The 27,805-nt window shown below is 35.6% G+C and overlaps 1 protein-coding gene across 5 annotated transcripts in view; it reads left to right on the forward strand.

Annotated features, from left to right (window-relative positions):
- Positions 1-27,805, forward strand: part of PDS5B (PDS5 cohesin associated factor B) — a 101,976-nt gene that overhangs the window by 34,114 nt on the left and 40,057 nt on the right. For all 5 annotated transcript variants that reach the window (XM_064645496.1, XM_064645498.1, XM_064645494.1 and 2 more), the window contains 11 exons: positions 1,546-1,626; positions 3,706-3,846; positions 13,496-13,611; positions 15,316-15,410; positions 17,533-17,678; positions 18,544-18,695; positions 20,426-20,539; positions 22,061-22,142; positions 25,365-25,413; positions 26,961-27,100; positions 27,175-27,290. In XM_064645496.1, the coding sequence (XP_064501566.1) occupies positions 1,546-1,626; positions 3,706-3,846; positions 13,496-13,611; positions 15,316-15,410; positions 17,533-17,678; positions 18,544-18,695; positions 20,426-20,539; positions 22,061-22,142; positions 25,365-25,413; positions 26,961-27,100; positions 27,175-27,290 (1,232 nt within the window). The remainder of the gene's footprint in view (positions 1-1,545; positions 1,627-3,705; positions 3,847-13,495; positions 13,612-15,315; positions 15,411-17,532; positions 17,679-18,543; positions 18,696-20,425; positions 20,540-22,060; positions 22,143-25,364; positions 25,414-26,960; positions 27,101-27,174; positions 27,291-27,805) is intronic.

Here is a 27,805-nt window from a genome sequence, read left to right on the forward strand (position 1 = left end):
TTTTTTTTTTTCCTTTTTTTTCCTCATAACGATAAAGAGAAATCCAGCATGCAGAGCCTTCTCTTTTCTGGGACATGGAACAGCTGCACAATTTTGTAAAAAGACTGTCAATTACCCTTGTATCTTGATTAGAATAAGGGAAGAGGAATTACAAGGATGCTAGTATTTTATGTAAGCATTTGAGTATCCTTGGATACTCAAGAATTGTTCTTTTTAGTCACCTTCTGTAGTGGCTCTGAGTAAAACAGATACTTCAGGCATGAATCTTTGTAGTCTTTTGACTTCAATCACCTGACTTAATTCTATCAGTAGGCAAGTCAAAGACTTTTTTTATCTTATATTATCAGAAAATGTTAATCTGTTCCCACTGCTGTTTTGAAGCCTATGGTTCTGTAGCGTTTTTTAAATTTCAGGCAGTATTCTCCATCTCTTTGCAAATCTTTTTTTTTTTTCCATTTGGACAGCTATAAAGAACCAAACATACACAGATAAAGAAATACCCTGCGTGTGGCAGTGGCTTGTGTTTGCTTTTAATTATGCTAAAATGAAGTTTTCTTGCTTTTATGGATGAGACATATTTAGAAAAAAACAACCAAAACCTGCCCTTTTTTACTGTTGCCTTATAAATTGAATATGCTGGGGTTTTTTTTAAAATTACAAAGCCGAATAAAAATTGTGGGAACTATATTTTTATAGAGACTTTTAGCTATTAAAATACTATATATTCTTGTGTATTGGAGACTTTTCCTTCTTCTGTGTGTTAATCAACTCTGCAGTGGGTGCCGCAAGGGCTGAGTTGTATTTTCATCTGAAAATTTTTGGAAAATAATTGTGATATAGAAATTGGAGAAAGGATGTAGCAACTAGAGCGTGGAGAATGTGTGCTGGGAAAGGAACGAAACAATGATAAAGCAATAACCCAATTAGAGAAATGGAGAGATTGGAATGTTGGGGAGGGGGATCTGTTTTCTAAATTTTTTATGTTAGCTTCTTTATATTTTATTCTTCACCCTTTTCTGCTCATGAACTAAAATTCCAGGGTTTTTTTCTTTGCTGTCTCAGACAACAGGCTAAGAATCTTTGCACGGTACAATGAAGAGGCTGTGATGGTGATTCACAGGTGACTGCTTGATGCAAGGACAGAATCGTACTTTCTGCCACAATCTGTTCAGAATCCTTCTTTTGTAGTGACTCTAGATGTTGCTTTATATTGCTTTCCTGTTTTTTGGGGAAGCTGGTAAGGAGGAGCTGTAAAATATAGGCACTGACTTCAGTGAGTATCAGTCTTAGATGTGCAACTAAAAGTAAACCCTCATTTGCCAGGAAAGAGGTTTTCTCTTGATAATGTCAGTGAAGACTACTAAGCTTTGTTTGGAATGGCTTTGTTTTTTCTATTTTATCTTTACTTCTGAAAGTATAAAAAGAACAGGTTATTGCTTTAATGCATTTACCAGTACATGTTAGCTTTAAATTCTGAGATTTATTTTTAGGATTAATGCATGTGCTTAAAAAATTTCTGTTTTGTTTTCTTTTTTTCTTTCTCAGAATCTAAACAAGCAAGCCTATGATTTGGCAAAGGCTTTACTAAAGAGGACAGCGCAAGCCATTGAACCATACATTACTAATGTAAGTGAAGACTACAGACAAATATGGAAATTATTTTTTTTTAACTGAGCTGTATTATAAAAAGAATGAATTGCAACATTTTACAGACTCTCAATTTTCTTTGAAAGAATTATTGTATTAATGAAGCACTGCGTAACCTGTCCTTTTGAGTCTAATTCTTTACTTTTTTATATAATCTACTAAGCCTATAATAATTTTGATTTGTGAAATGCAATGGATAGTTTACTTTCTGCTGTTTTAGAAGACCTTGAAAGTCAATCCTTAGAGTGACTGGAAGACCAAATGTATTTATATGTATTGTTCTGATAAAAATATATAAACACATTGTTTGTGTGGCAAAATTCTTCCTTTAGTGAGGAGATGAGACTATTTAGAAGCTGAGAGAAGTGAAGATAGAGCAATATTGTAATGCTGTTATTATATGAATGGGAATAGGAAACAATCTAAGAATAGGTAGGAGGGAAGAAAACCGAGTGCATAGAGAATTGTAGCCAAGTTGAGTGTAGACATCATTGCCACTGTACTAGAAATGGATGAGGGGAAGTAAAGATCAGACAGGATTATGCTCTAACTTAAGTTGTACAATAGAAAAGACTATTTCTTTTTTAGTAGTTGAGGATTTAGCAGGTCTCATGACATCTATCCAAAACCTCAGGAGCTTGAAGACAATAACAAATCTTCACTGCTTTCTATTGCTTTCAGACTTATAGTGTTTGTGGTACTTGGAAAGTGGTACCTCCTAAGATTTTAGAAAATCTTCAGTGAAAACTCTTACTTCTAACCTGCTGTTTGGGAAAGTGTTGCTATGTGTGTTTTTAATGTTCATCTGTAAGGTTAGATTACAAACTGGGTGACATTTTGTGAGCTTTAAGGAAGTCTGTAAGTCAATAAGTCAATAAGAATCTTCTGTTCATGGAAAGAATGTATGTGGCGTCTTCTGTTCTTTGTTTCCCATGAGTGAGAAATAAGCTGTTCTGAAAATTTTCTTTCTTCAAACACATAAAAACCACAGTAACAGTTAGTTACCTAAACAGGAATATATACATTTCAGGCAACTATGTATCCAGAAAAGCAAAATGTTTCTGGAAGACAGTCTTTAACTGCTCATGAAACGCACTTTTCTATTATTTTCTAGTCATTACTGCGTGAACTGTTGACTTTTTCTACTGCATCACTTGTTGGGGGTTCATTCTATGGCTTTAGAAACTGGTAGCTTTCGAGTTTTTAGTTTCTTTACTGATATGATTAACTTTGTCAGGTACAGAGTGTTGTGATGTTTGTCTGTCCCAAGTTTGGAAGTAGAAAACTGAAGTGCCAGTTAAACGTGTTCTGTTGTCTTAGTGGCAGGTGGAAATGGGGTAATTTGTTTAGGCACACTTGTGCATGGTTTTAACCCAAAGAGAAGAAAAATGTTCCAAATTATATCCTCCCCCTAATGAGTAGAGGGTAGTATATTCCTTCTTACCCATCTGAGAGGACATAGTTGAAAGTAGTGTGGAATTATTTTCTTTAATGAGAATTATGCATTTTCCCTCAAACTTGTCAAGTTTACCAAGAAAGAATAATTGCTTTACAGCTTTTAAAACAAATTCTGGAACAGTCAGTTATCAATTCCTGTGCTTTTACTTTCAACTCCTTAACATGTCAGCTGTTAAATGTAGTAGTTAACCAGTTGTTTCAGCCTTGTTTTGACTAAATGTTAGAATACTTTTGAAGTGACGGTCCTTAATAGTGAAATAACTCTAAATATAGTCACATTATAAAAAGATGTGATGCACTGGAACTCCTCTAAAGTTGTGTTTCTTAAATTAATTGTAGCCCTACTGGGGTAAACTAAACATCACTTTTAATGTGTTTTCCTCTATGTATAATAATGAATACAAAACAGTGATATTCTAAGATTTCTGCTTCAGAATTCTGATCTACATGTGCTACCTCCCCCTTTTTTTATAGTAGTGAAATTAATGTTGTAAGATTGTAAATTGTTGTAAAAAGTAAATTTAGTGGTTGACAAGCATAAGATTTGGAGAAGTGTCTGTATACACTCTTGTTGTTGATACGTGCTGTTTTATTTTCCAGTTCTTCAATCAGGTCCTCATGCTTGGTAAAACATCAATTAGTGACCTGTCAGAGCATGTGTTTGACTTGATTCTGGAATTATACAATATTGACAGTCACCTCTTACTTTCTGTTCTACCACAGCTTGAATTCAAACTTAAGGTAAACACTTCTTATCCTTTCTCTATATTTGAAATGTGTATGCTTTGACTATTAATGTGTTAGGGTTTTTTCTGAGAAGTTCATCAAATTATTTGGCATATAAAACTAATACTTATATGTAAATTATACTTTCTCTGCATTGTTTAAAGGAATACTCATTTATTCCTTAAAGCCCTCAAAAAGCATAATTTAACTTCAGATTTATTAACCTACAGTGCATTTATGCATATATTTAGGATTTGATGGGTAGATTTTTTGGCTTGTATCTTTCAAGCATCATTTTTGGATGACCTGAAAATTTGACCTGTTTTATTCCTGGGTTTACTGTATTATTTATTGTGAAAGACTTAATATATTGAGTATATATATTGACGTACTAACAATGTTGTCCAAATAGTAGTTCTGCGATAAGTGTAAACAGAGAATTGGAATGCATAAAAATGTCTTGTAGTAATTGCTGCAATGACTTTTATGATTTTTCGGGATTATTTCATGTGTCTGGAGGATAGCTGGTGCTAGCTATTTTATTGAGTATTTTTCTTTTTGGCTTCCTTTCCAGAGTGTCTCCATCACTTGGAGAAATGCAATACAGTTGGTATTCCCTTTATCCTGCACTGCTTGTGTTCTGTCATTCTGCAGGGTTTCCGTGGAAGTGGGGACTTTGATTAGTGTGGTATTTCTGTGTTTGAAAGTGATCTGTTATTAAACTTGAGGGCTAATGTTTAATTGGTCATTTCTAAATTTGCATGCATTTTTATTATTGAGGACAGAGTTTAGGTTTGTAGCACCTTTGGCCTGTTCTTATTGCAATTTTTATGGTCATAATGACTTGCTTATGCCTATTATTTTTCCATACTGTTGGTAGGAAGGCATGCTGCACTTGTTGGATGAGGTTCTTTTAATTGCTTTTATCTTTCTTTCCATTCATGTTTCCGGAAGAAGTAGGCTTCAGTTTACTGCTTGCTGTCTGTGTCTTTGAAGTAGACCTTTTTTAGCCTTTCATTCCTGTTCTTACAGATGGCAAACAATTATCATTCTCAGTCCAATAAAAGCAGTACTTCTGCAGCTGAAGGTTTTATTCAGGGTATTTAATCTTAACTGCCTCCATATCCTTTTTCATAGTACGTAATTGCAGTACCTTTCTCATCTTTAGGTCCACTTAAAACTGCAGGTTTTGTCATCCTCCTCCTTCATTGACTCTCATATTTTAATACCGATGTCTTTTTTGAATTAGCAGGTCTAGTAGTAGGTATTGAAGTAAAAGTTTGTGAAGTATATTTAGGTCAAATACATAATTTCACAGAAACATCCAGTTTTTGTTCTATGAGATGTAGCTCTAGAATACACAGTTGTGATAACAGCAAATATTCCAATAATGCTTATGGGGTAGTGGACCAGTTACTGTATTCCAAGATCTCATACTGCTGCTTTGCAACTGAGGAGATTGGTATTACACCTTAGCAGATGATCATAGAATGCCAGATTGGAAGGGACCTAGCTGCATCTTAAAATGTCCAGCACTGGGGAATCTACCATTTCCCTGGGGAAATTATTCCAATGGCTGATTGCTCTCATGGTGATAACTTTTCCCCTTGTGTCCAGTATTGAAGGAAAGCTGTGACTGTCTGAGCAGTTGAGTTGTGGAGATGTGCGAGAATGATTTCATCTTGCATGCGCTGAACACACGGAAGGTGGCATAGGATCTGTACTTTTCAAAGATAAAGTGAATAATTCTTCTCTGTGTTTTTGAAAATGTGCATTTTCTTTTTAACTGGCTTTCAAAGCAGTGAGAAACAATTCTGGCCAGATGAAGTACACTCATAGTAGACTTATTGGAGCAAGACACCAAGTGTTCTAGTTCATTTTAAAGCTGAGATGCAAGCTTGGTTTCAGGTGAAACTTGGAAAGCTCTGCATGAGTTTGAATAGAATACAGTATTTTTGATAATTTCAATGAAATTTAATCTGAAAGAAATAAATCAATTTCTTAAAGTATTTTTTAAATGTTTTGTTAATAGTTTGAGCCATTTTTTCCAAGAGCTGTTCTTTTTAAATTATTTTGACATTGTATAAAAGTCTTTTTGCCTGTAGGAAATGATAAATGGTAGCTTTCGTAGAAATGCTAAACTTTTTTTTTTTTTTTTACTGACCCTATCATGAAGGTCAACTCAGTAGGGCACAGGACTTCAAAATAAATTGGGAAATAACAATTAGGCTTTAGAAAACAATGATGTGATGTGGGATTTCTGGTCCTGCTTTGCTGGAAGTTGTTGAAGTTTCAACAGTATGCTGTTATTGGCAGATCACGTGCCCAGTATCTCCAACTACCAACCACTTCAGCTAATCATCTACAAAGAACTGTAACTTGGCTTAGTGGGAGGTCATGCCCAGGCTTCTGCCGTGAATGTGCTTGGCTTATGGTGAATCTGTATTCTGCTTGGGCTTATGAATTCTGCCTTATCCAAAAGGTTCCTGTAGATGATAAGATCATTATCCTTGGTGATTTCAACGCCAGAGTAGGAAAGAACTTTGAAGCCTGGAAAGGAGCATTAGGCAAGCATGGTGTTGGAAACTGCAACGATAATGATCGACTTCTGCTAGAATTCTGTGTGGAGCAACAGCTCACCATCACCAACACTGTCTTTCAGCAAAAAAATAGTCTGAATACAACTTGGCTGCATCCTAGATCTAAGCATTGGCATCTCATTGATTATGTCCTGGTGTGATGGAGGGGTATTCACGATGTCCACCATACCTGTGTGATGCCCAGTGCAGAATGCCAAACAGACCATTGGCTTGTGCGCTGCAAACTTAACTTCAGTCTTAAGTTCAAACCTAAAAGGTGCAGTATCCCAAGGAGAAGACTCCAAGTTATCAATCTCCAATCAGCCACAGTGAGAGACAGATTCCAGGCAAATCTTCAAACTAGGCTCGAAAATCATTCTATAGATTCTATAGATCCCTCTCCTGAAACACTCTGGCACCATATTAAAAACAGCATCCTGCAGTCCTCTGAAGAATCCTTAGGGTTCTCCTTCAAGAAGAACAAGGACTGGTTTGATGAAAACAATCAAGAGATCCAGGAATTGTTGAGGAAGAAGAGAACTGCTCATCAAGCACACCTTGCACTGCCTTCCTGTCACGTAAGAAAAGCAGCCTTTCGCATTACATGCAGCAAGCTCCAACAGAAACTCCGTGACATCCAGAACAAGTGGTGGATTAGTCTAGCTGAAAAAACTCAATTATGCGCAGATACGGGTGATCACAAAGGCTCCTGTGAGGCCTTGAAAACAGCTTACGGGCCTACATACCAAGTACAAAGCCCTCTACTCAGCGCTGATGGTCAAACGCTTCTAACAGATAAAACCTCCATTCTGAATTGTTGGTCTGAACACTTTCAGACTCTTTTCAGTACTAGCCGTGTAGTTCAAGACTCAGCAATTCAGTCCGTCTCACAACAACCGGTGAAGAATGAATTGGATATTGCTCCCACTTTGGGAGAAACCCTTAAGGCCATACAGCAGGTGAAAATTGGCAAGGCAGCTGGGGTTGATGGAATTCCACCTGAAATTTGGAAACATTGGGGCCTTGCACTCCATGCTAAATTTCACGAGTTTGTGATGTGTTGTTGGGAACTCAGCGAACTACAATCAGACCTTTGAGATGCAGTCATCATCACTTTGTATAAGAAGAAAGGAGTTAAATCAGACTGTTCAAATTACCGTGGTATTACTCTGCTCTCCATTGCTGGCAAAATCCTGGCAAGAATACTTTTGAACAGATTAATACCCGCTAGAGCAGAAGGAATTCTACCTGAAAGCCAATGTGGTTTCAGAGCTAACAGGAGCACCACAGACATGGTATTTGTTCTCAGACAACTGCAAGAGAAGTGTAGGGAACAGAATAAAGGTCTCTATGTAACCTTTGTTGATCTCACCAAGGCTTTTGACGCTGTGAGCAGAAAAGGTCTATGACAGATTCTGGAATGTTTAGGTTGTCCCCCAAGTTCCTTAAAATGATCATCTCACTTCATGAGGATCAGTGCAGCCAAGTCAGATATGGCAATGCACTTTCTGAGCCCTTTCTAATTACCAATGGTGTGAAACAAGGCTGCGTTCTTGCACCAACTCTATTCACAATCTTTTTCAGCATGATGCTCCAAAGGGCCACAGCAGACCTCGATGATCAGGATGGTATCTACATTCGATATCGTACTGATGGAAGCCTATTCAACCTAAGGCGACTGAAGGCCCACACTAAGACCTTAAACCATCTTGTCCGGGAGCTGCTTTATGCTGATGACACCGCCCTTGTGGCCCACACAGAAGCAGCCCTGCAGTGTTTAACATCCTGCTTTGCAGATGCTGCTGAGCTCTTTGGGCTGGAAGTCAGCTTAAAGAAGACAGAAGTTTTCTATCAACCTGCACCTCAGGAAGTCTTCCATCATCCCCACATCACCATTGGCCAATCAGAGCTCAAATCAGTCCAGCAGTTTAATTACCTAGGTAGCCTCATCTCCTCGGACAGTAAGATTGACGGAGAGATAGACAATAGGTTGGCAAAGGCATATAGTGCTTTCGGAAAGCTTAATAAAAGAGTATGGCATAATAAACACTTGAAGAAAAGTACCAAGATCCATGTTTCCAAAGCCATTGTGTTGTCTACTTTTTTGTATGGTTCCAAATCATGGGTCATCTACCGCCACCACCTGCGTCTCTTAGACCACTTCCATCAATGCTGTCTCTGTACAATCCTGAACATCCACTGGTCAGATTATGTGACCAATACATCTGTTCTAGAACAAGCAGCAGTCACAAGTATTGAGGCCATGTTGCTGAGAACACAGCTGCGTTGGGCAGGGCACGTCTCAAGGATGAAGGACCACCGCCTCCCCAAGATCCTACTTTATGGTGAACTTGCCACTGGCTGCTGCATGAGAGGAGCCCTGAAGAGAAGATACAAGGACTCCCTGAAACAACATCTCAGCCTTGGCCATATTGATCACCATAACTGGTCTACTCTGGCCTCCAGTCGGGAGGTCTGGAGACACACCATCTATAACGCTGCTGCTTCCTTTGAGAAAGCACGCAGGATCACTCTCGAGGAGAAAAGACAGCGCAGAAGGAATTGTGCCCTGCAGAATATACCACCTAAAGAGTCTTTCTGCTGTGCCTTTTGCAACCGGACATGCCTGTCTCGTATTGGCCTCTTTAGCCACCAGCGTGCCTGTAACAAATGTGGATAGAGCCTTTCCCAAATCTTTGTTCACAAAGCCTAGCCGTGATTCTTGACTTGTTCTTTAGGGATTGTTCCCATGTTTCATCCTAAACTTCGAGTAAACAGTCTCACAGTCTAGGTGCTGCATGTTTCTCTGATAGTGATCCTGGTTTTTTTTTTAAACTGATTTCTCCTTGTATCAGCAAGTTTACCTCTAGTTGCATATTCTGTATGTGAAACAGAATTTCTGTGTAATATTTTATTTCTTTGCTTCTAAACATTTAGCCTAGAGAAAAGGAGACTCAGAGGGGAACCTTATTGCTCTCTACAACTACCTGAAAGGAGGTTATAGCCAGGTGGGGATCAGTCTTTTCTCCCAGGTAACAAGTGACAGGAGCAGAGAAAATGGCCTCAAGTTCACCAAGGGAGGTTGGATAGTAGGAAAAATTTCTTCACTGAAAGGGTGATCGAGCATTGGAACAGGCTCCAGGGAAGTGGTGGGATCACCATCTCTGGAAGTTTTCAGGTGTGTGGATGTAATGGTTCAGTGGTGAACATGGTGGTGCTAGATTAATGTTTGGACTCAATGATCTTGAATTTTTTTCCAACCTTAATGGTTCTATAATCCTATGATTTTTGTGGCACATTTTGAAAATGAAGTGATGGTGGTTTTCTCCTAACCACCAGGTGGGCTTCACTGAGCCATCTCCACTGCCTTCCAGTTGATTGGGCTGCCTTGTTCTCAGCCTCTGTGACTGATGGGAGTTTGAGGATGTGAACAGACATGTATGTGTTTGTAACTCATTAGCTCACAGAATCCAAATCTCTTGCTCTCCGTCTCCCTGAACTTTTTTGAACTCTTTATGGCAGGAAGCCTCCTGGTTTATCTTCATGGATTTAGGGTCTTATGGAAGTTCTAGACTGTCTCTGAGTGTGGGTAAAATCCAAGGGCTTTCCTGGATAAAATATATTTTTGACCATGTTTAGAGGGGTTAAGAAACTCCTAGTATGAAACTTGTAAAAGAGCTTAAGTGTCTCAGTGACACCATTGAACATATTTACTTTTTTGGATCTAAACGACATGGCCACCTGGTGTTCAAGCACCTTGTCATTTTGCTACAACAGTGAAGGCAAAGGTAAAAGCTTCTCTGCGTGTTGCCCTTCCTTTCCTGCCCAAGTATGCTGAGGCAGTGCAGGAAGTTGAGAGGGGACACATACTCATCTGTGAAAGGTCAGGGGAAGGAGGAGAAAGGGTTTGTTCGTACTCATGGTGTTTGTTTCCCAAGCACTATGCAAGCGGAGACCCTGCTTTCCAGGCACTGCCAGGACATCTCCCTGCAAATGGGATGTAGTGAATGAATTTCTCTTTTTGCTGTGTTTGCCCACACAGCTTTTTCTTTACCTGTCAAACTGTTGTTATCTTGATCCATGGGCCTTTTAACGTTCCTTTTCTTCCCTTCCTGTCTTTGTACAGGAGAGGAGAGTGAGAGGCTGGATGGGTGTTTGGCTTTTGTCTGGGGTCAACTCACCACACCTTTATAGATTTTTGTAAAGGAAAGCTCCTGTGTTCTCAGGTGGCAGAACTCTGTTCCTAAGCTCTGTGAAAGCTGTGTCAAATCGTAGTTCTTTCTTACCAGTGATTATTTTTTTACCTGATTTTGGAAAGGAATCTGGGGAATTAGCAGGAGAATGAGCACTGAGATTCATTTAACCTCTTCTGTGAGGGTCAGTCATTTGTGCCTGATCTTGGCATTTTAAGGTGGTGTATTTAGAGATCTAGCACTGACACAGAAGCATTACTGGTTCAGGAAAGAAGTAAAATGTATTATTTGTAGGTCAGCTTGTAAAGGTAACTGATATTTCTTCATTCAGATTTAATATTTGAATTTTAGAAATGTCTGTTGCAGAAAGTGAATAACACTTGAAAGTTCAGGAGAGTTAAAAGCTCACGGAGTATTTGGGAAATAACTGTAATGGGGCTTAAGTTTTTATCTTACTGCATTACTAGGCAAATATGATGTAATGAATAAAATCAATAAAAGCTTGACTTCTGTTATTGTAGAGCTGCCTTTTTTCCTGGAGATGGTAGTTAAAATTTTTTGCGAATTTCAGGTTATGTGTCCACTTCTGTTCCCAAATCCCTCCAGATCTTTAATGCTGCCTATTCTTTTGGACTCAGTAGTGGTAACAATCTGACTGACTTCAGTGACAGATCCCAATGTCTCGGCAGAAGAACCAGCTGCCTGTGTCTTGGGAACGTGTATGGGAAACTGAAAATGTCAATGTTCAGTGTCAATTTTTATTGACAAATCATGATGGAACACTATTAAACAGAGTGCTGGATTTAACTAAGAAAGGAGGTGAAGGGTGTGACTCTTCAAGTACACAATGTCTCATAGAATGGAGAAGGATTAAGATTTTTTTCAGAGTTTATGATACCATAATAAACTCCCTTCCCTCATAAAAAGTGTATAGATTAAAGTAGAATAAAGGACTGTAACAGTGATTCATTCATTCAATAAGAAGTAATGATTGATTTTTATTACCTTTTAGGAGCTTATTTAAGAATGTTTCAAGGAGACGAACATCAGGGCACAGATTTAGAAAGTACCAAATATTCTTGGTCCATAATCACAAAACATTTGTTCCTTCTACAACAGGACTAGAAACACAAGTCGGTTGTCTTATAATTGGATTAGTGGCTGATACAATAAAGGCTTCTGCAGCTAATTCATTAAGGATATTTTAGGTTTTTGTTGTTGTTTTGTGGGCAGTTTTTTGTTTTGTTTGGTTGACTTTTTTTCCCCCCTATGTTTCTGATTGGGGTTTTTGTTTGGTTGACTTTTTTCCTATATTCCTGGCTGTGTAAAAACAGGCTTAAATAATGTGTTCCCCACTCTTCCATCCCCCCACCTTCCTTCCACTCTCTAGAGTGTCTTGCTGTTGATCTGTGTTGGTTACTTAGAAAAATTCAGAGATGCTTAATATTTTTAATGGTTTGTTCATTTAAGCAGGAGTGGATGGGATATGAGTCATGGAGGTTGGACTAATACAGACTACCAAAAAAAATAAAAATTCTTAACCATGAGGCCACAGAATAAGAATTTGTAGTGTAATGGACACTTAATAGCTGAAACTCATCAAGAAAAAACAATATCATTTATGGCAGATTAAGAGGAGGTTGTAGAAGACTTCCAGTAATGTCAATCTGAATGTTAATTGGAAAAAATTAGTCAAATACAAAAAACCCATATTAATGGATTTGCTGTTAATGCTTCCAATACTTAATACTAAAAAATGTAATGTAGAAATGTATCAGTGTTAGAAATTACTGCTTCCTGAACTTCTCTTGCTCTATTACTTTAAATGTTTTACGGATGCTTTTACTGTTCTTAGGATTCTGAATTAAAAGGTCATGCTGGCAAACTTTTCAGCCCTCTTATGGTGTTGAATCAGGAGAAATAGTTTCTCTTTAAAACTGTGGCGTTGTATCAAAGAACTCTGACAGCTATATTGTGCTCCTATTTCTTGTTCAAAGATGGTAAAAAAGAACAGTATTTTTAAGTCTTTATTACCAGGAGAAAAAAAGCCGGAAATAATAAGGGATGAATAATATCTAATAAATATCCACTAATTTTAGCTACTCCCTTTTCAAAGAATTGTTGCAGCTAGTTATGGTTCTTCCCTTTAATAAGCAAAGGAAATAAATTGGTGAACAGTAAGTACATGCTAATTGCACAGATGTTAGCTTACATTTCTAGACTATGTATTAAACTTCAAATACTGTTTGTTGTATTAAACAAATGTAATACAAAGCAATGCTAATGAAAATACACTGGAGAAGGCCTTGTTTTATCTCTGTTAGTGCTAATTTTAAATATGAAAGAAAAGTATCTGTTGTACCTCAGCATTTTTAAAAATAGGCTTAAATACAGGACTAGATCCTGTGAATCTCATTCTTGGGTACTTAAACTGTTTTTCTCTAAAAAGTGTTATTTTTAAATAATTTTTTTTTTTAGTTAAGGACTATTCTAGAGAACTGTAAACCTTTTATGTGCAGACAAACGTTGAATAAGTTTTGTATTATGTTGTATCTGAACCTGTGTAAGCTTGTACATCAGATTTCCTAACACAATCTGTAATCTGTAAGGGTTAAAAAGATGCATTTACATGTGTATTTTTCGCTAGGTTTTGTTCGCACTGTTTTTTTTTTCTCTACATTGTTTTTCATTTTGACTGCCTTTATTATTTTGTCCTCTCACAAAAATAGTGAGAGTTTTTTGTTTTGAGATAGGTGTTTGTATACATGAGAAGTCTATTGATCTGTATTTTTGATATTTCTGGAAGTGTATTGGTGTAAAAACTGTACAAAACAGAACTCTATTTTTTGGTTTAGTTTTCTTTTTTAATTTTAAGATCTGTTCATTTTCCAGAGCAATGACAATGAAGAACGTCTGCAGGTTGTAAAACTTCTAGCAAAAATGTTTGGGGCAAAGGATTCGGAGTTGGCATCCCAAAACAAACCACTTTGGCAGTGCTACCTGGGAAGGTATATTCTGGCTTAGTTCCCTGTCTAGGGAGGGAAAAACATTCAATGAAGTTCAGTTCAGGTTGTTTGTTTGTTTGGGTTTTTTTTTAAGTGACAGCTAAGTGTGAATTCCTTTTTGCTGCTTTATCTGAAATCTGACAGATAATGCTAAAGCAATTTTGCATATATCTTCTACATCTGTCATTCTCCAGAGTGAGCATTTACAAATCATCCCCCTTATAAGTTCATTTTTTTCAACTATCTTTATTGCCATTGTCAAGAAAAATGAATGCTGTATTTTAATTTCTTCAGAAGTGAAACTATTCAACGATAGATTAATTAAAAAACAACATCAAATGACATTTGCAGTATCAGGTGATATTAGAACTGCTTTTGAGGCTTTTATGTACAGTCTTTGTATGCTAGTTTCAATTTTTTTAATTATTAAGGGAACATTAAAAGAACTGTAATATTTACAATGCTGCAAACATACTTAGTCTTTTGTTTTTGAAATATTCTGCCAGTTTGATATAGAAAATATAGCTGGAGCTTGTAGTCAGGAGAAACTTAAGTATGGCTACTATGATGAAAATGTTTTTGATTCTAGTAAATGAGGATAAATTCTAAAATTTAATACAAACGCAGTAGTTTATGATGTAGCATTCAATTGTATCAAAACCTGAGTTCTCAAAAAAATACTACTTTTGGAAGTATTAAGAAACTTAATTGAAGGAAGATATTTTGCTTGAAAGTATATAACTATTTAAACATGGAATGTCATCAAAAAATACCACATCTCATTCGGCCCAAAGGAAAGTACTTCATTGCATTATAATGTGAATATGAGCAGATTGTTCATAATTACTGTTTTTGACTAATTATGAATCATATAGATGCATTTACTTCTTTCAGGGATTTTCACAAAGTTTAGTAGCTGTGTTATTGAAGGAAGCATTCTAAAACCTCTTTATTTTGAAAACATACCTGGCTTTTACTACAGCAGTTATTCCTTAAAATTTATTTATTTGGTAAATAAGCATTTCAGCAGCAATGATGTCTTCGAATTTTGTTTTTAATTTGTTTAAAATGAAGCATTTTGAGGAGAGCTTGAAAATGCATTTAATTTTTCAAAGCTCTTGTCTGTAACTAATTGCATCAATAATTTTATTGCAAAATTACTTATATGAAAAGTAAAAATGAGAAAATACTAGTTTTCAAGCATCAAACTTAATTCAGTGTTTCCAAAGGAAATCTTGTTAAATGACCCATCTCAGAAGAAATTTATAGTACACTAGATGTTTATTTGTTTGCTGTCTGTCATAGAGTTTAAGAAGGGGACGAATATCACACTTATAAAACTTTTAGTTACTTATACATAGTTTTCTGTAAAGCTCCATATAATTAACCATAAATAGTTAAAATGTATCGAACATCTTTCTAATGAATAGTTTTAATCTGACTAGGAGTTTTTCATTTGTACCAGGAGGGGATATTTCTTTTCACATTCAGAACATGAAATAATAAATGAGTACAAGAATTTTTTTTTTTAAGCTGTAGAGAATCTACTTAATACTGTGAAATCAGAGATGTTTTATTCGTGTAACTGTGCATAGGAAGCATAAAAAATATTTTCAGAAATATTTGAGAATGTGTAGAAATGAACAAATGGCTTTGGTCAAAAGTAATATTTTTGTTCTTGTAATGCATTGTCTTGTTTCAAACCAGGTTTAATGATATCCATGTACCTATTCGTCTTGAATGTGTGAAATTTGCAAGTCACTGCCTTATGAACCATCCTGACCTGGCAAAAGACTTAACAGGTATCAGTTTATTATAACATTAGAATACTATTTTAAGGCTCCTGAAAAAGTCAAGAAGGTCGGTTGTAATCCTGTGTAACAGTCAGATGTGGAGGACCTAATTGATGTTGGAGTCATCGGTCACAGAGTCCCTACCTTCAGTGATGCTTCTCAGGCTGAGGGGATTGTCCATAAAGAATGCCTTAACCAGAGAGATCACTCTCCCTCTCCTATAGTAGTTGCATTCCCAACTGCTGCTGAAGTTAAGCACTATGGGATCATTTATTAATTAGGGTGCAGAGTGGAGACTTCAGCTCACAAAGCTGAAATGTGTAAGTCTTATACAACCACTGTCTAAAACGCGAAAGCAGTTGTGATAGCTGTGACTATAGCTTCAGTTTCACCTCCATCAGATCAAACACAGCCTGTAATTCAAGACCTCTGTAGGAAGAAGGCAACTGGCATTGATTGAAGCATTTAGTATTTGTTGCTCCCAATGTCTTAATGGAAAAAAGTGTTAATTAATGAGAACTGGTTGGTTTGGTTTGGAGACTGTATCTCCCCTGATCAATAAGCTCTTACTTGTAATTTTTTGGAGGCAATGTCTTTGTCCGTTTGGTCTAAGGAATGAATTTAAAGGACTATGAGGTGCATGGGATTGCTTTCCTGCTTGCTGAGCCTTTGTCAAGTTGGGCACAAATAGAAGCAGGCTAGAGTCATCCTATAGTTATGGTATTGTTAAGCCAGCAAACCAAAAAAAAATGTTCTGGACCTTTCCTTAATGAAATGGTAAAGATATTTCCTTTCTGATTATCAGAATTATGTTTTCAAATTTTTTTTTTTTTTTTTTTAGTATTGCAAAAGGACTTTGTGCCCCCTCTAATGGTATCCTCTGGGAAATGTAATTTTGCTTGCCCCTCCTCTCTCTCTCCCCACAGCACTTTTAGAAGTCAAATTGTTGAAAAATTTCTCTGACTCACTGGTGTTTGAGACCAGAATTGTTTTGTGTAATGATGGTATTTTTCATTTGTTTTAGTTTGTGTTCCTCTAGAACAAAACTTAAAAAAAAAAGGTCTCATTTGGATTTAAAATTTCATAACCTCTATAAGTGCGAAGCCTTATTTCTTGATGTGCTCTTTTGACACTTGGGCTGGTTACCAGGAATGTTAATGGCCAGTATTTCAGATGAGACTTGAAAATTTTCACTGGTCATTAAACAGATTACTTCATTCAGAGTAAACTTTGAATTGGCAAAGTTTCTTAATGTTCTCAGTGTTTCACTGATGTATGCAGCATACTGTGATCTTAATAACTTCTGTATGCATGTTTCTACCTGTGTCTGCCTCTAAATTAACTGAAAATACATACTTCTAAAAAGGTGCATGAACTTTGCCATCTTATTTGGCAGCTTTCTAAAATGGCAATAGGTAGCTAACTTGTTTGGACATCTAAAAGCAGAAGTCTTAAAATGTTGATAGTATAAGATTATTGGTGTTAGCAAACAAGTAGCAGTGGGACAAAGTAACCTAGAAAAAGTGTTTTAAGATTAATAAACTAGGATGTGTCTAAATAAGCATTGTAGTTTGAAGTATGTCACATGATTTGTCCCTGCTTACAATGCTTACATGGCTCACACTGTGGAGTATTCCTGGAGCATGTGAACTAGATTCGTTGTGGATAATACAGAAGTTGTGATTAGGACTGCAACTAATGTGCTCCAGCAGCCAAAGGTGATGAAGTCTGCAGGAAAAGAGTAGTCTTTAGCCTAATGTAAGACTTAAAAAATGTATATAGTGTGGTTATCAAGTTCTCAAGCACTGTCTGTTCTACTCTACAGATCCAATCCTGCTTGGCTCTACTGTGTACTGTAGAGTATAGTTGCTACTGTATACATGGTGTAACTACTATAGAAATAATAAAAATAAAAATGTAGCCCCATAATTCTTACTTCATTAATGCGAAATAAATATTTGATATTCTAAGCAAATACAAAGTTTTACTGACATTCCAGTAAATCTTGGAGAAAACTATTGGTTTCTTACTGCTGGTGCTCCAAGTGGAAGTAAATAATTCTCCTTCTGTCAGTACTGTATAGAGTGAGGAAAGTAGTTGCACTGAAATACTTACTCAATTTTTTTTACAGAATATCTGAAAGTAAGGTCACATGATCCTGAAGAGGCCATACGGCATGATGTTATTGTATCCATAGTTACTGCTGCTAAAAAAGATCTTTTGCTTGTCAATGATCACCTGCTAAATTTTGTCAGAGAACGAACATTGGACAAGCGGGTAAGACATAATTAGTATCAATAATGGCTGTGTGTTATGTTTCTCAACTGTTCAGCTTTTTAAAAAGCAGTGCTTTTAAAAATTGATGTACTAATTTTAAAATTACAAATGAAAACCAATATAATGTGTAAAATTTTGAAGCAATCTATTTAGTGAGGCATCTTTTTCCCCTGACTAGAGTACTACCTTTTTTATTGTACTGTGTTTTTAGTTATAATGGTAGATTTAAATAAATAGGCTGCAACACAACAATGTTGTACCAGTTGTCTAGTTCTCCTTGTAAAACATTCTAACATTTTTCTTAAGAAATTTTGCAAACAGGTTTCAAAATTTATTGTAGATTACTGATGAAAAATGTTCCACCATCAGAGGTAGCTGGTTAACCTGCTTTTAATTAGATCATTGGAAGACTGCAAATCAGTGTAATAGCTTTCAAATTTGAATATTATTTAAGTTTAGTTTAACTATGTTGCATTATGTAAAATTTCTGAGGTTTGCTACTTATGTTAAAGTGCAGTAAAAAAGTTTGATGTCAAACTTTTAAAATTAAATATTAATTTTAAAATTAATATTTGATGACGTGTTTCCTTGTTGCAGCCATAACACAAGGGTGTTGGCTTAAATTTGTAGTAATTCTAAATTCAAGAGGCTTACTTGCATGGTGTTACTGATGTTGAAAAGTTTAGCATAATAGATATGATGCAATATATGTCCTAATGAGGAACTGTTGCACTTAGAACCCAATTTAACTTCTTTGAGAATAAAATTATGTTATTTTGGTGTAGAATATGAAATACCTAAGAGGAAATTCTGCAGTCTTTTCAGTTTTGAACTACTAAACTGGGTATTATTTCTTTTTCTCAAGTGGAGAGTGAGGAAGGAAGCTATGATGGGACTTGCACAGATATACAAGAAATATTCATTACAGTCAGAAGCAGGAAAAGAAGCTGCAAAACAGATATCATGGATCAAAGATAAACTTCTACATATATATTATCAGAACAGTATTGATGACCGGTAAGTCAGCTGTGAGAGCTAGGTGATTAAGGGGATAAGAGTGGTAACTTGTTATGAAGATTTGTTTTTCATTCATGCTTAAGTGCTGATGAGAAGGAGGAAATGATAATCTTTTGTATGTTTTGATTCAGTGCATAATCTTATATAACTGAAGCCAAATGTTGTCCTGTGTTGCTTTCTCCTACTTTATTATATATTGTTCTATTTCTTACTTTAGGGCCAAAAGTTATTCTAAAGGGTCAGATAGGTTGAAATATTTTTAAAGTTTTAGCTGTACTTCACCACTGCTTCAGTAAAGGAGATTGTTGTTTATATTTCAGTAGCTTGTTAATTTTTATGTTTAAAATTCAGTAAAATTGCTTTAATAATATTGCTTTAGATTTGCATGTTGTTCCTGTCTTTTTTAAAGATAAGTCTAGTACATGTCGTGGCAATGGTTAAAGCATCTCACTCTGGAGAGGGTTAGTTTTTCTGTACTATAGTAGCTGTGAATTAGAGCCTTTTCCTGGATTTGTGGTGAAAGGAGTGCCTCTGACATACCAGCTATAGTTTTGTATATAGATGTTGTTATTGAAAAATAGGTAGTTGCACATGGGAAACTATTTTGGGAACTAGTGTGCTTTGTCTAATCAAGGCTTTCTTGTTGACTTTGGAAATGAGCCGTTGGCCTTCACAGCATGTTGATATAAAAATGGCATTGAAAACCCATACACATCTTTTCAAAAATCTAAAACCTCAAAAGGTCATCCTCAAAATCAGCAATTTCATAGTACCATGGAAATGGACAGAACTGTCTGGATCTTCAGATCCAGTTTTACCCACCCACATTTTCCTTTATTTTCAGGATCTTTTTAAACTAGCTGGGTTTTGATCACCTGCTCCAATTGTGCATAAGGAATTTTCTTCTCTTTTCTAGCCTAAACATAAATGATTTTTTTTTTTAGCCTTTTTGCTCTACTCTGTTAAAACTGACCTCCATATTGGACCTCAGTCTTGGACCTTCCTGGTATTTAGGAGAGCAACGTGGGCTTAGTTTTCCTTTTGTTTTTTCTTCATAATCTTTTCTGGATAACTGTCAGGCCCAAACCTTTCTCTCCTGTTTCCAAATAAGGAGCTTCAATTTATGCAGAAGCTTTTAATAATTCCCTTGTGGATGTACCTGCATTTTTATTGAGGAAGCAAAAGAAAGGGCATAAACTGAGCCCTTGGGGAAGGGGCCAGGGAAGGGTAGAAGGAAGTCAGCTTCTTTTGACTAGTATTTGAATGCTCCTTCTGGGCTTCATGATAACATGTCGTATAATCAACATGATATTTCTTTTTTGTATTTTTTTTATTTTAGGCCTGTTTATTTGGGTCAATTTATGACTTTACCCCAATACTGAACCATGGTGAAACTAAATGGTGACATCTTATTGGATTGATAATTAAGAGACATCTTTCTCCAAAATTGTTTGGTTCCTGTCTAAATTAATACATCTGATTTTGATAACATCGTCTCTTAAATCTCTTACTGCTAACATTAATATTGCATCTTCTGCAGTGATAAGTTTCTGTTTAATTTATGCTGAGTTATATTGGAAGTTAAAGAACTTGACCTTTAGGTTTTTGAATAACCCCGTCTTCATATGCAACAACTGATCTCTAGGTCTCAGAATTTTTGATTTAATGTTTCAGCAGTTCAAGACTGTGTTCTTCCTTCACAGCTAAAGTTTCTCAATCCTTTTTTTCAGGTTACTTGTTGAACGCATTTTTGCTCAGTACATGGTCCCTCACAACTTGGAAACAAATGAACGAATGAAATGTTTGTATTACCTTTATGCAACACTGGATTCAAATGCTGTGAAGTATGTGCTGTTTTTTGCCTCTTCAAAAATAATTTTTAATACAAATATTATTGTAAATTAGTTCAGAACTGTTATGAGTAGCCTAGGCCAGTGGACAGAAGTAGTTAACGAACATAGAAACAGTACCTATTTTTCAAGCGAGATTTAAAAAAAAATACCCCAGACTTAATAGGGTGTTTTCTAACAAGGTGTGGTACATTTCAACCATAAACAGCTAAAGAAAGTAGTGTCAAAGATCTGGAAAGAAGCTTGAGTGCATGGCAGTCCTTTTATGTCGGAAAAAAAATAACATAGATATGGTAGATCAGCCCTAGATCTTATCTGACAATTTCTCAATTAATGTACTACTTGTTGCAGCAGCTAGGAAGACTAAGAATGAGAAGGAATTACTTCTTTGTCTTCACTCCTTCAGGATGCATTTTACTTATGTTATGTGCTTTCTCCAGATTAAAATGGGTACATGCAACACGTGTTTGACTGATAACTGTTATGCTGCTGTAGTGTTCACAATTGGGCTGATTTTAGATAGTTTTACTTTGTTTTTTATTTAGTAGTACTCAGTCACTTGAAAATCAAACACAGGTTTTTTTTCTCCTGAGACTAGAAAAGACTTTGTACATGCAAGAATGGCTTAAGAAACTCCAAAGCCTTCAAATCTAGAAAAACTGTTTGAATGTTTGATGTTTGAATCCCCTGCACTTCTTGTGTTGCCTGTCTAAAGATACAACAGCTTTTAACAAACTAAAATTAAGAATAGTACATTAAAAATAAAAAGTTAAAGTTCTAGTAATTTTTAGTGTAGGCTAAGTGTAAATGAAGAATGGATTCTTTTCAATACTTGTTATTTCAGGCAGCAAGTAACTTCTGAATTCTACAGTTTTCATATGCAGCAGTACTCATTTTAATGATATAGTTTGTTCAGTTAGTTAAATAGAACTTTTTACCTGTGGATTCTGTAAGATTTTTAAATGCAGCTGTGGCCTTTTGTTTTTTTATTTATATGGCTTATTATTCCTGGAAAGCCTGCTAATTTTGTGTTTTGTTGAATATCTGTAGTTCATCTCTTACAAGCTTAATCATGTCCACTTTCCACAATTTATTCATCTAGTAGCTGCTGCCTGTCTGCAAGAAAAGCATTGTTTTAATGATAAACATCCTAAATATCTGCTTTAACCTGCTTCTTGGAATGTTCTTAGAAGAGTGATTTCAGGCTTGGACAAATGAGTTCTTAATGGGCTGGGCATCAGTTACTTCCTGCTTCTTTTAAAGGCAGTGTATTTGAGCATCTGAAATAGAACTTGTTTCAAAATGTCACTTTATTCCAGTTTAATACGACCAACTAAATTTTCCATATTGTCCTACTAGGAAATGTAGACTTTGTTCATACAACAGCGAAAGTTCAGGTGATAAGTAAAGTTCTGAGTCTGAAGTTGAAAAGAATGTAAAGACTTGTTTTGGACTGTTGTGTTATTCATTGAATAGACAATTTTGACAACTCTTAATTTTTTCACACTTTTTTAGAGCACTGAATGAAATGTGGAAATGTCAAAATCTGCTACGACATCAAGTAAAGGATTTAGTTGACCTAATAAAACAACCTAAAGTGAGTTCAAATTATCTTTATCCCCTGGTGAACATACAGTTTTAGTTAATGTACTGGTTTTTAATTCCATTTGTTTTATTATCTCAAGCTTATTTTTAATAACAGATAGAAAATATTGTGAAAGTTAACTGATACTCCACTAGACTATGCTTGCTGTAGGAAATGTGTATACGTTTTGTTAGTAAAATTGAAGAGGAAAATGTATGTTAGAGAAATTTCTAAATTATTTTGCCAGTCATTTTAAATACTAAAATATTTTCTCCCGTGTTTAGTTACATCTTGCCAAGACTGTTCTGACTCTTAAAAGAGGGTAAAACCAGCATATTATTTTTGACTGCCAAATCAAGTAATTAAGAAAAAGTACCTATATCCTCTTCACTTCTTATGTATGATTAGTAACTTTGAAGAAATTGGAGTATTTTTGTCCCAACAGGTTGCTTTTTTATCTTCCCTCTTGGAAACTTTTTAAATATTGTATTGGAGATACCAGACTACAATTTATTTTTTTGTTTACAAATTTACTTAGAAGGGAAAAATGAAAAATTATTTTGCATTTAGAGTATTTTCATAAAGTAAATTTAGATTTGCTTTAGTTACGTTATGTTCATACTCATGTTTGGGGTAGAGGAATTATAAGATGAAATTCTTGATATGGTTTGGAATATAAGTAAAACTTAATGCCAAAAGTTTAATCTGGTACTTTTTTAAGAGAAATAATATAAAGTGTTGCCATGCTCACATTTCTATGTGTCTCTGTGTTTGATTTTTATTTTCTATATACATCTGTAGTCATACCGTGGTGAATTTAATGAATTATCCATTTGCCAGAATTACCCGAATCAAGAAGAGTGGGCAACTGTGTGGTTGGATCATCTAATGTATCTGCTTAGAAATGCTAATGTATTGCCAACAGAGAGACTGCAGTGAAATTCATAATTTTGACTTAGTGTATTTAAAACCTGCTGTAATGTATTAAATTCTAAGTGCAGTAAATGCTAGTACAACAATAATTGATTGTATTTTGGTGATTGTATTGAAATGCTTTTCATGTACTATTTTTTTATTCGTTAGTGTAGTTTAAATACCTTTATGCATTTAATACCTGAGTTAGTTTCTTAATATTTTCTGCATTTCAGTTGAAAGTGAAATTTCAACTTTTCCTTTTGTTTTCAGGGAGTTCTGGTGAAAGTTCTTTCTCAATTGTAAAATACCAAATATGATATGGAATTAAACGTGTAGGTTTTGATAAATGGCAGCATAAGCATTGCGTTCAAGACCGTGTATGCTGTTAACATGTTTGCATTTGTCCATCTGGATTTTATCCTGCTTTTTGCTCTTAAATGCTAATTCTCTACACTTGAGTAACAAGACTGCATGGGAGAATTTAGGGGGCTTCTGATAGTCTGAGGTGCCACTGCAGGCAGCAAAACAGTTTTGAGTCAGGGAATTTGTCAATTAACATAAACTTTTAGTTATTTATTTTGGTAATGAGAAATAAAAGCAGACAAACACTTAGAGAAACAGCTTTTGACTCCCCTTCAGGCACCTCTCTTCCCACTTTGCGATCTCCAGGCCCCTCGCCACTCACTATACTCCGTCCCTTTGAGGTGGTGGCAGCACAGGGGATGTGGGTCAGGGCATTGTGGTCCACTTCCTTTTAATGCTACTTGTTTCTTACCCACTGCTTCAGCATGGATTTCTCCACTGTCGCTTTAGAGTCATACTTTCTGCAGTGTCTCCTCTGTTTTTTCAGTGGCACTATAGGTTCCTCTGTTTGAAATTTTGGTGTATATTGAGTTGATTTGTTGGTTATACTGCTGGCTGGAAGTGACTTTGACTGGTACAGGGCAGTCCTGACTTCCTCATACATGGGTCACGGCAGCAGCTGTCCGTTAGCCCAGAATGTGCTCATTATTTCCAAAACAGTTGCCTAGCTATTTTAACCATAACTCTTTATTTTTGTGGTGCTCCTTGTGTGGCTTTTCTGGGGGTCCCCCCAGTTCATAGTTAATATGATTAAATCATTGTGTTTAAGATAAGACTGCATTTTCATAACCATAAACTGGAGGGGCATACAGTCCACATAATAATCTTGAGACAAATATCCATTAGCCATTCAGAGCTATGAAAACTTTGTTTTCTTTCAGGAAACAAAACCGAAATTAACTAGTAACCTTTTAGAATATGGCTTGGTGTTACCATATGAGCTTTTTTGCTTCAGTCTAATTTCTCCATCATTATAGCTGAGTTGTTGATTTGTTCTTCTATGGATATTGTCCCTGTGGCAGTTGTAGGCCTTGTGAGAGCTCTCAGAGATAAAGAAGAATAGAAGTAGCATACAGAAGTTGTCACAATGAAACTTTGATTAGGGTAGTAAGGAAAAAAAGAGTTTCAGTAAAGGTGGTCAAATATGGGAACAGGTAGCCCAGAGACATTGTGAAATCTTCGTCCTTGTAAATACTTAAAATGCAACTAGATAAGGCCTGAAGCAAAACCTGATCTGAGTTGGCCCTACCTTGAGTAGGCAGTTCAACTAGGTGACCTACTATTGTCACTGCCAACCTACATTGTTCTGTAATTATAAATCTTTGAACTTCCTAGTCTGCTGTTTTTCTCATCTTTGAAAACCTTTTTGCTATTTAGTGAAACTCTACAGGTGTTCTTCATTTTTCCTCTTCAGAGTCTCCCAGGTCTAAGCACTATTGAGGAGACTGAAAACACGTTAAGAAACTTTTTATTACTGTTGATCATAATTTTCCTAACCTGAGACAGAATAGACATGAAACTTACCTTTAAGACAATTTACTTTTCTGAAGAGCAAAAGCATAAATTGCAGCTCTTGTATACCATTGCTGAAGGAGAAAAGTTAAATAAAATGACAGCATTCTTTTGACATTATACACTCAGGCTTTAGATGGAAAACAGTTACAGAAATAACCCATTTGAGCTGTTCATAAGTTATATAGTAGATTGAAAGGTAAAAATATTTTACATAAGTATACGTGAGACAGTGATACTGTAGGTATGATCTACCTTTTACTTCCTGTAACTGTCTAGCATTAAATTTGCAGGGGTGGTTTTGATTTCTAACACACTGATGTGTTAGCAAAATGGGTGCTGACTTATTGATAATGCAATATGGAATCTTTCTCACTCAGTCTTCAAGTGAAAATAAATAATGTAAAATGTTTACTTAATCCATTTTTCTTTTGTGACTTGCAGACAGATGCCAGCAGTAAAGCTATATTCTCAAAAGTGATGGTTATAACAAGTAAGTCAGTAAAAGTACTTACACTATCTAAAAATTACTGTTGAATTATATTGTTTTCTTGCTTCAAAAATCATTTGCTATAATCTTATAAAAAGAAGTTTTGCAGCAGATAAAAGTTAAAACAAATGATAAATGTGATGTAAGCAATATGCTTTAAAGAATGAAGGCAAGTCTAAGCAGAATTGCTTTCTTACTGTAAGAAGTTGTCAGTCATGAAGCTTATCACATAACATTTTGGCTGCATCTGTTGTGGACAAAATCTAGATGATCTAGGATGTTAATGTCTATTTTAGCATTTATTTTAGAATATATGTAATGTTGACTTAACTGCTAAACTATGTACTAACTTACTTGTCTTTTGAGGTGTTGGTTACATTCTAAATGTCATTGAGTGAATGCAAAAGACTTTGGATGTCAGTAGCAGGGTAGGCACTTTGGAAAATGAAGAACTACTGTGCAAACCGAACTATCAATAAAGTAAAAATCCACCAACCCCAAAGCAACACTTATTGTTCCCCCCAGCACACTATGCCAGTAGCATTAAAACCAGTATGGAGAAAAAAAACTTGCTTTGCAATCCTGAAATTTTTGTTTATAAATCCACCTTTTCTTAAAAAATGCCAACTGTTCCGACAAAAAAGATACTATGTAAGACTGTGTTTTTTAAAAAAAAGGTGGAGGAAAAACTGAACCTTGCTGCTTTGTTGACTGTGTTCCAGATCTTTTTTGATCAGCTTTTATTTTTTCTGATACTTTTAGTTCTGGATTGCATTAAAAAAATACAGCAAAACAAATTCACAGTAGAGCTTGTTTTGAACTAACTGTCCTGTAGTCCTATCCCACATTCTGTGCCAGCTTTGCTTAACACTGAGTGTAGGAAAAACATGAAGCACACTGAATAGTGTGCTGATCATTTGCCAATAAATTTTCTTCCTATAATATAAAATCTAAATATAAAATAAGTATGTAGTTTAAGACATGCATTTTAAAAGCTCTTTTTTTGAATGTTTTAAGCTGTTGTAAGGCTTATGGTTAGTAAATAGGTAATTTAGCAAAAATACCCTTTTGATGTTTTTCATACTTGTCACATCAGGTGATCTATATACAGAATATATTTTGCTGTGGTGTGTAGGCTTTGCATTCTGAGGTCAATCTTTAACTGTTAACATTATTAACAAGAACAAGGAGACTTGCTGAGAAATGAGTGTGAAGGGCAAGGAAAGCAAATACTGAGGGGAAATTTATAGAAATTAGTGTCCTCATAGATATGTCTGCACATTTTGAGGTATATTGTGATTTGTGATTTTTTTGTGGTTTTTCTTTTTGCTTGTTTGTTGTGGTGGGTTTTTGTTTGTTTGTTTTAGTTTGTTACAATTTTTTCTTGTTTTCTTGTGTGGTTTGTTTGGTTTTGGTGATTTCCTTCCCCTTCCTTTCTTGGCTAATTTAAGCACACATAGAAGATTTCTTGGTATGACATTCCAAACTTGCGTAATTTACAATACTGATACTTATGAAAATAAATTGTGATTTATTTTGCTTATTTAAAGGAAACCTTCCTGATCCAGGGAAAGCTCAAGATTTCATGAAAAAATTCACACAAGTTCTAGAAGATGATGAAAAAATAAGAAGTCAGTTAGAAATGCTTGTTAGCCCTACATGTTCTTGCAAACAGGCTGAAGGATGTGTGGTAAGAACTGCTTTGAAAAAGTGAATAATTTTGGAACAGAATTGATTAGAAATTTAATGGAAATTTTTTTTCAGAGAGAAATAACGAAGAAGTTGGGCAATCCAAAACAACCAACAAATCCTTTCCTGGAAATGATAAAGTTTCTTCTCGAGAGAATTGCTCCTGTACATATTGATACTGAATCCATCAGGTATTTTTGTGTGTGTTATGGGCTGTAGATTACAGGGTCTGAAATCGGGGTTTCTTGCTTTTTCTTTAAGTGCAAGCAGTAATGGATTGGTTGGGTGTGGTTTAAGGCTTGGTGACCTGCAGTATTTTCTTCTGTTTCATGTTGATAGGGGATTTCGTGTCCTTGTTCAGAATATAGCCACAGAAACAAATGAATTATCATTCAGCATAGCTGGGACAACCCATCAGTTAAAAAGGATGTGTTGGTGATGGATAAAATGTGGTTTGTGACCAGCTAGCTGACTTGTTTTAAAAGAAATTTCTGTCCAGGCTATTCAGCTGAAGCATTCCACCCAAAATATTAGCTCATAGTGGCATAAACAGTAATTTAACTGAGGAAGTAGATTATGGTGATGAGGCATCAAAACTTTAAGGAAGAGTAAGACAGTGAAGTTATGGGAGGGGGAAAATATAATTGCTGAAATTATTTAACAGCAGTATTTGAGATAAGCTTTACTGTCAAGAGGAAATATGCAG

This window comes from Pseudopipra pipra, chromosome 2 (genome assembly GCF_036250125.1).
Source record: "Pseudopipra pipra isolate bDixPip1 chromosome 2, bDixPip1.hap1, whole genome shotgun sequence".
NCBI lineage: Eukaryota > Metazoa > Chordata > Aves > Passeriformes > Pipridae > Pseudopipra > Pseudopipra pipra.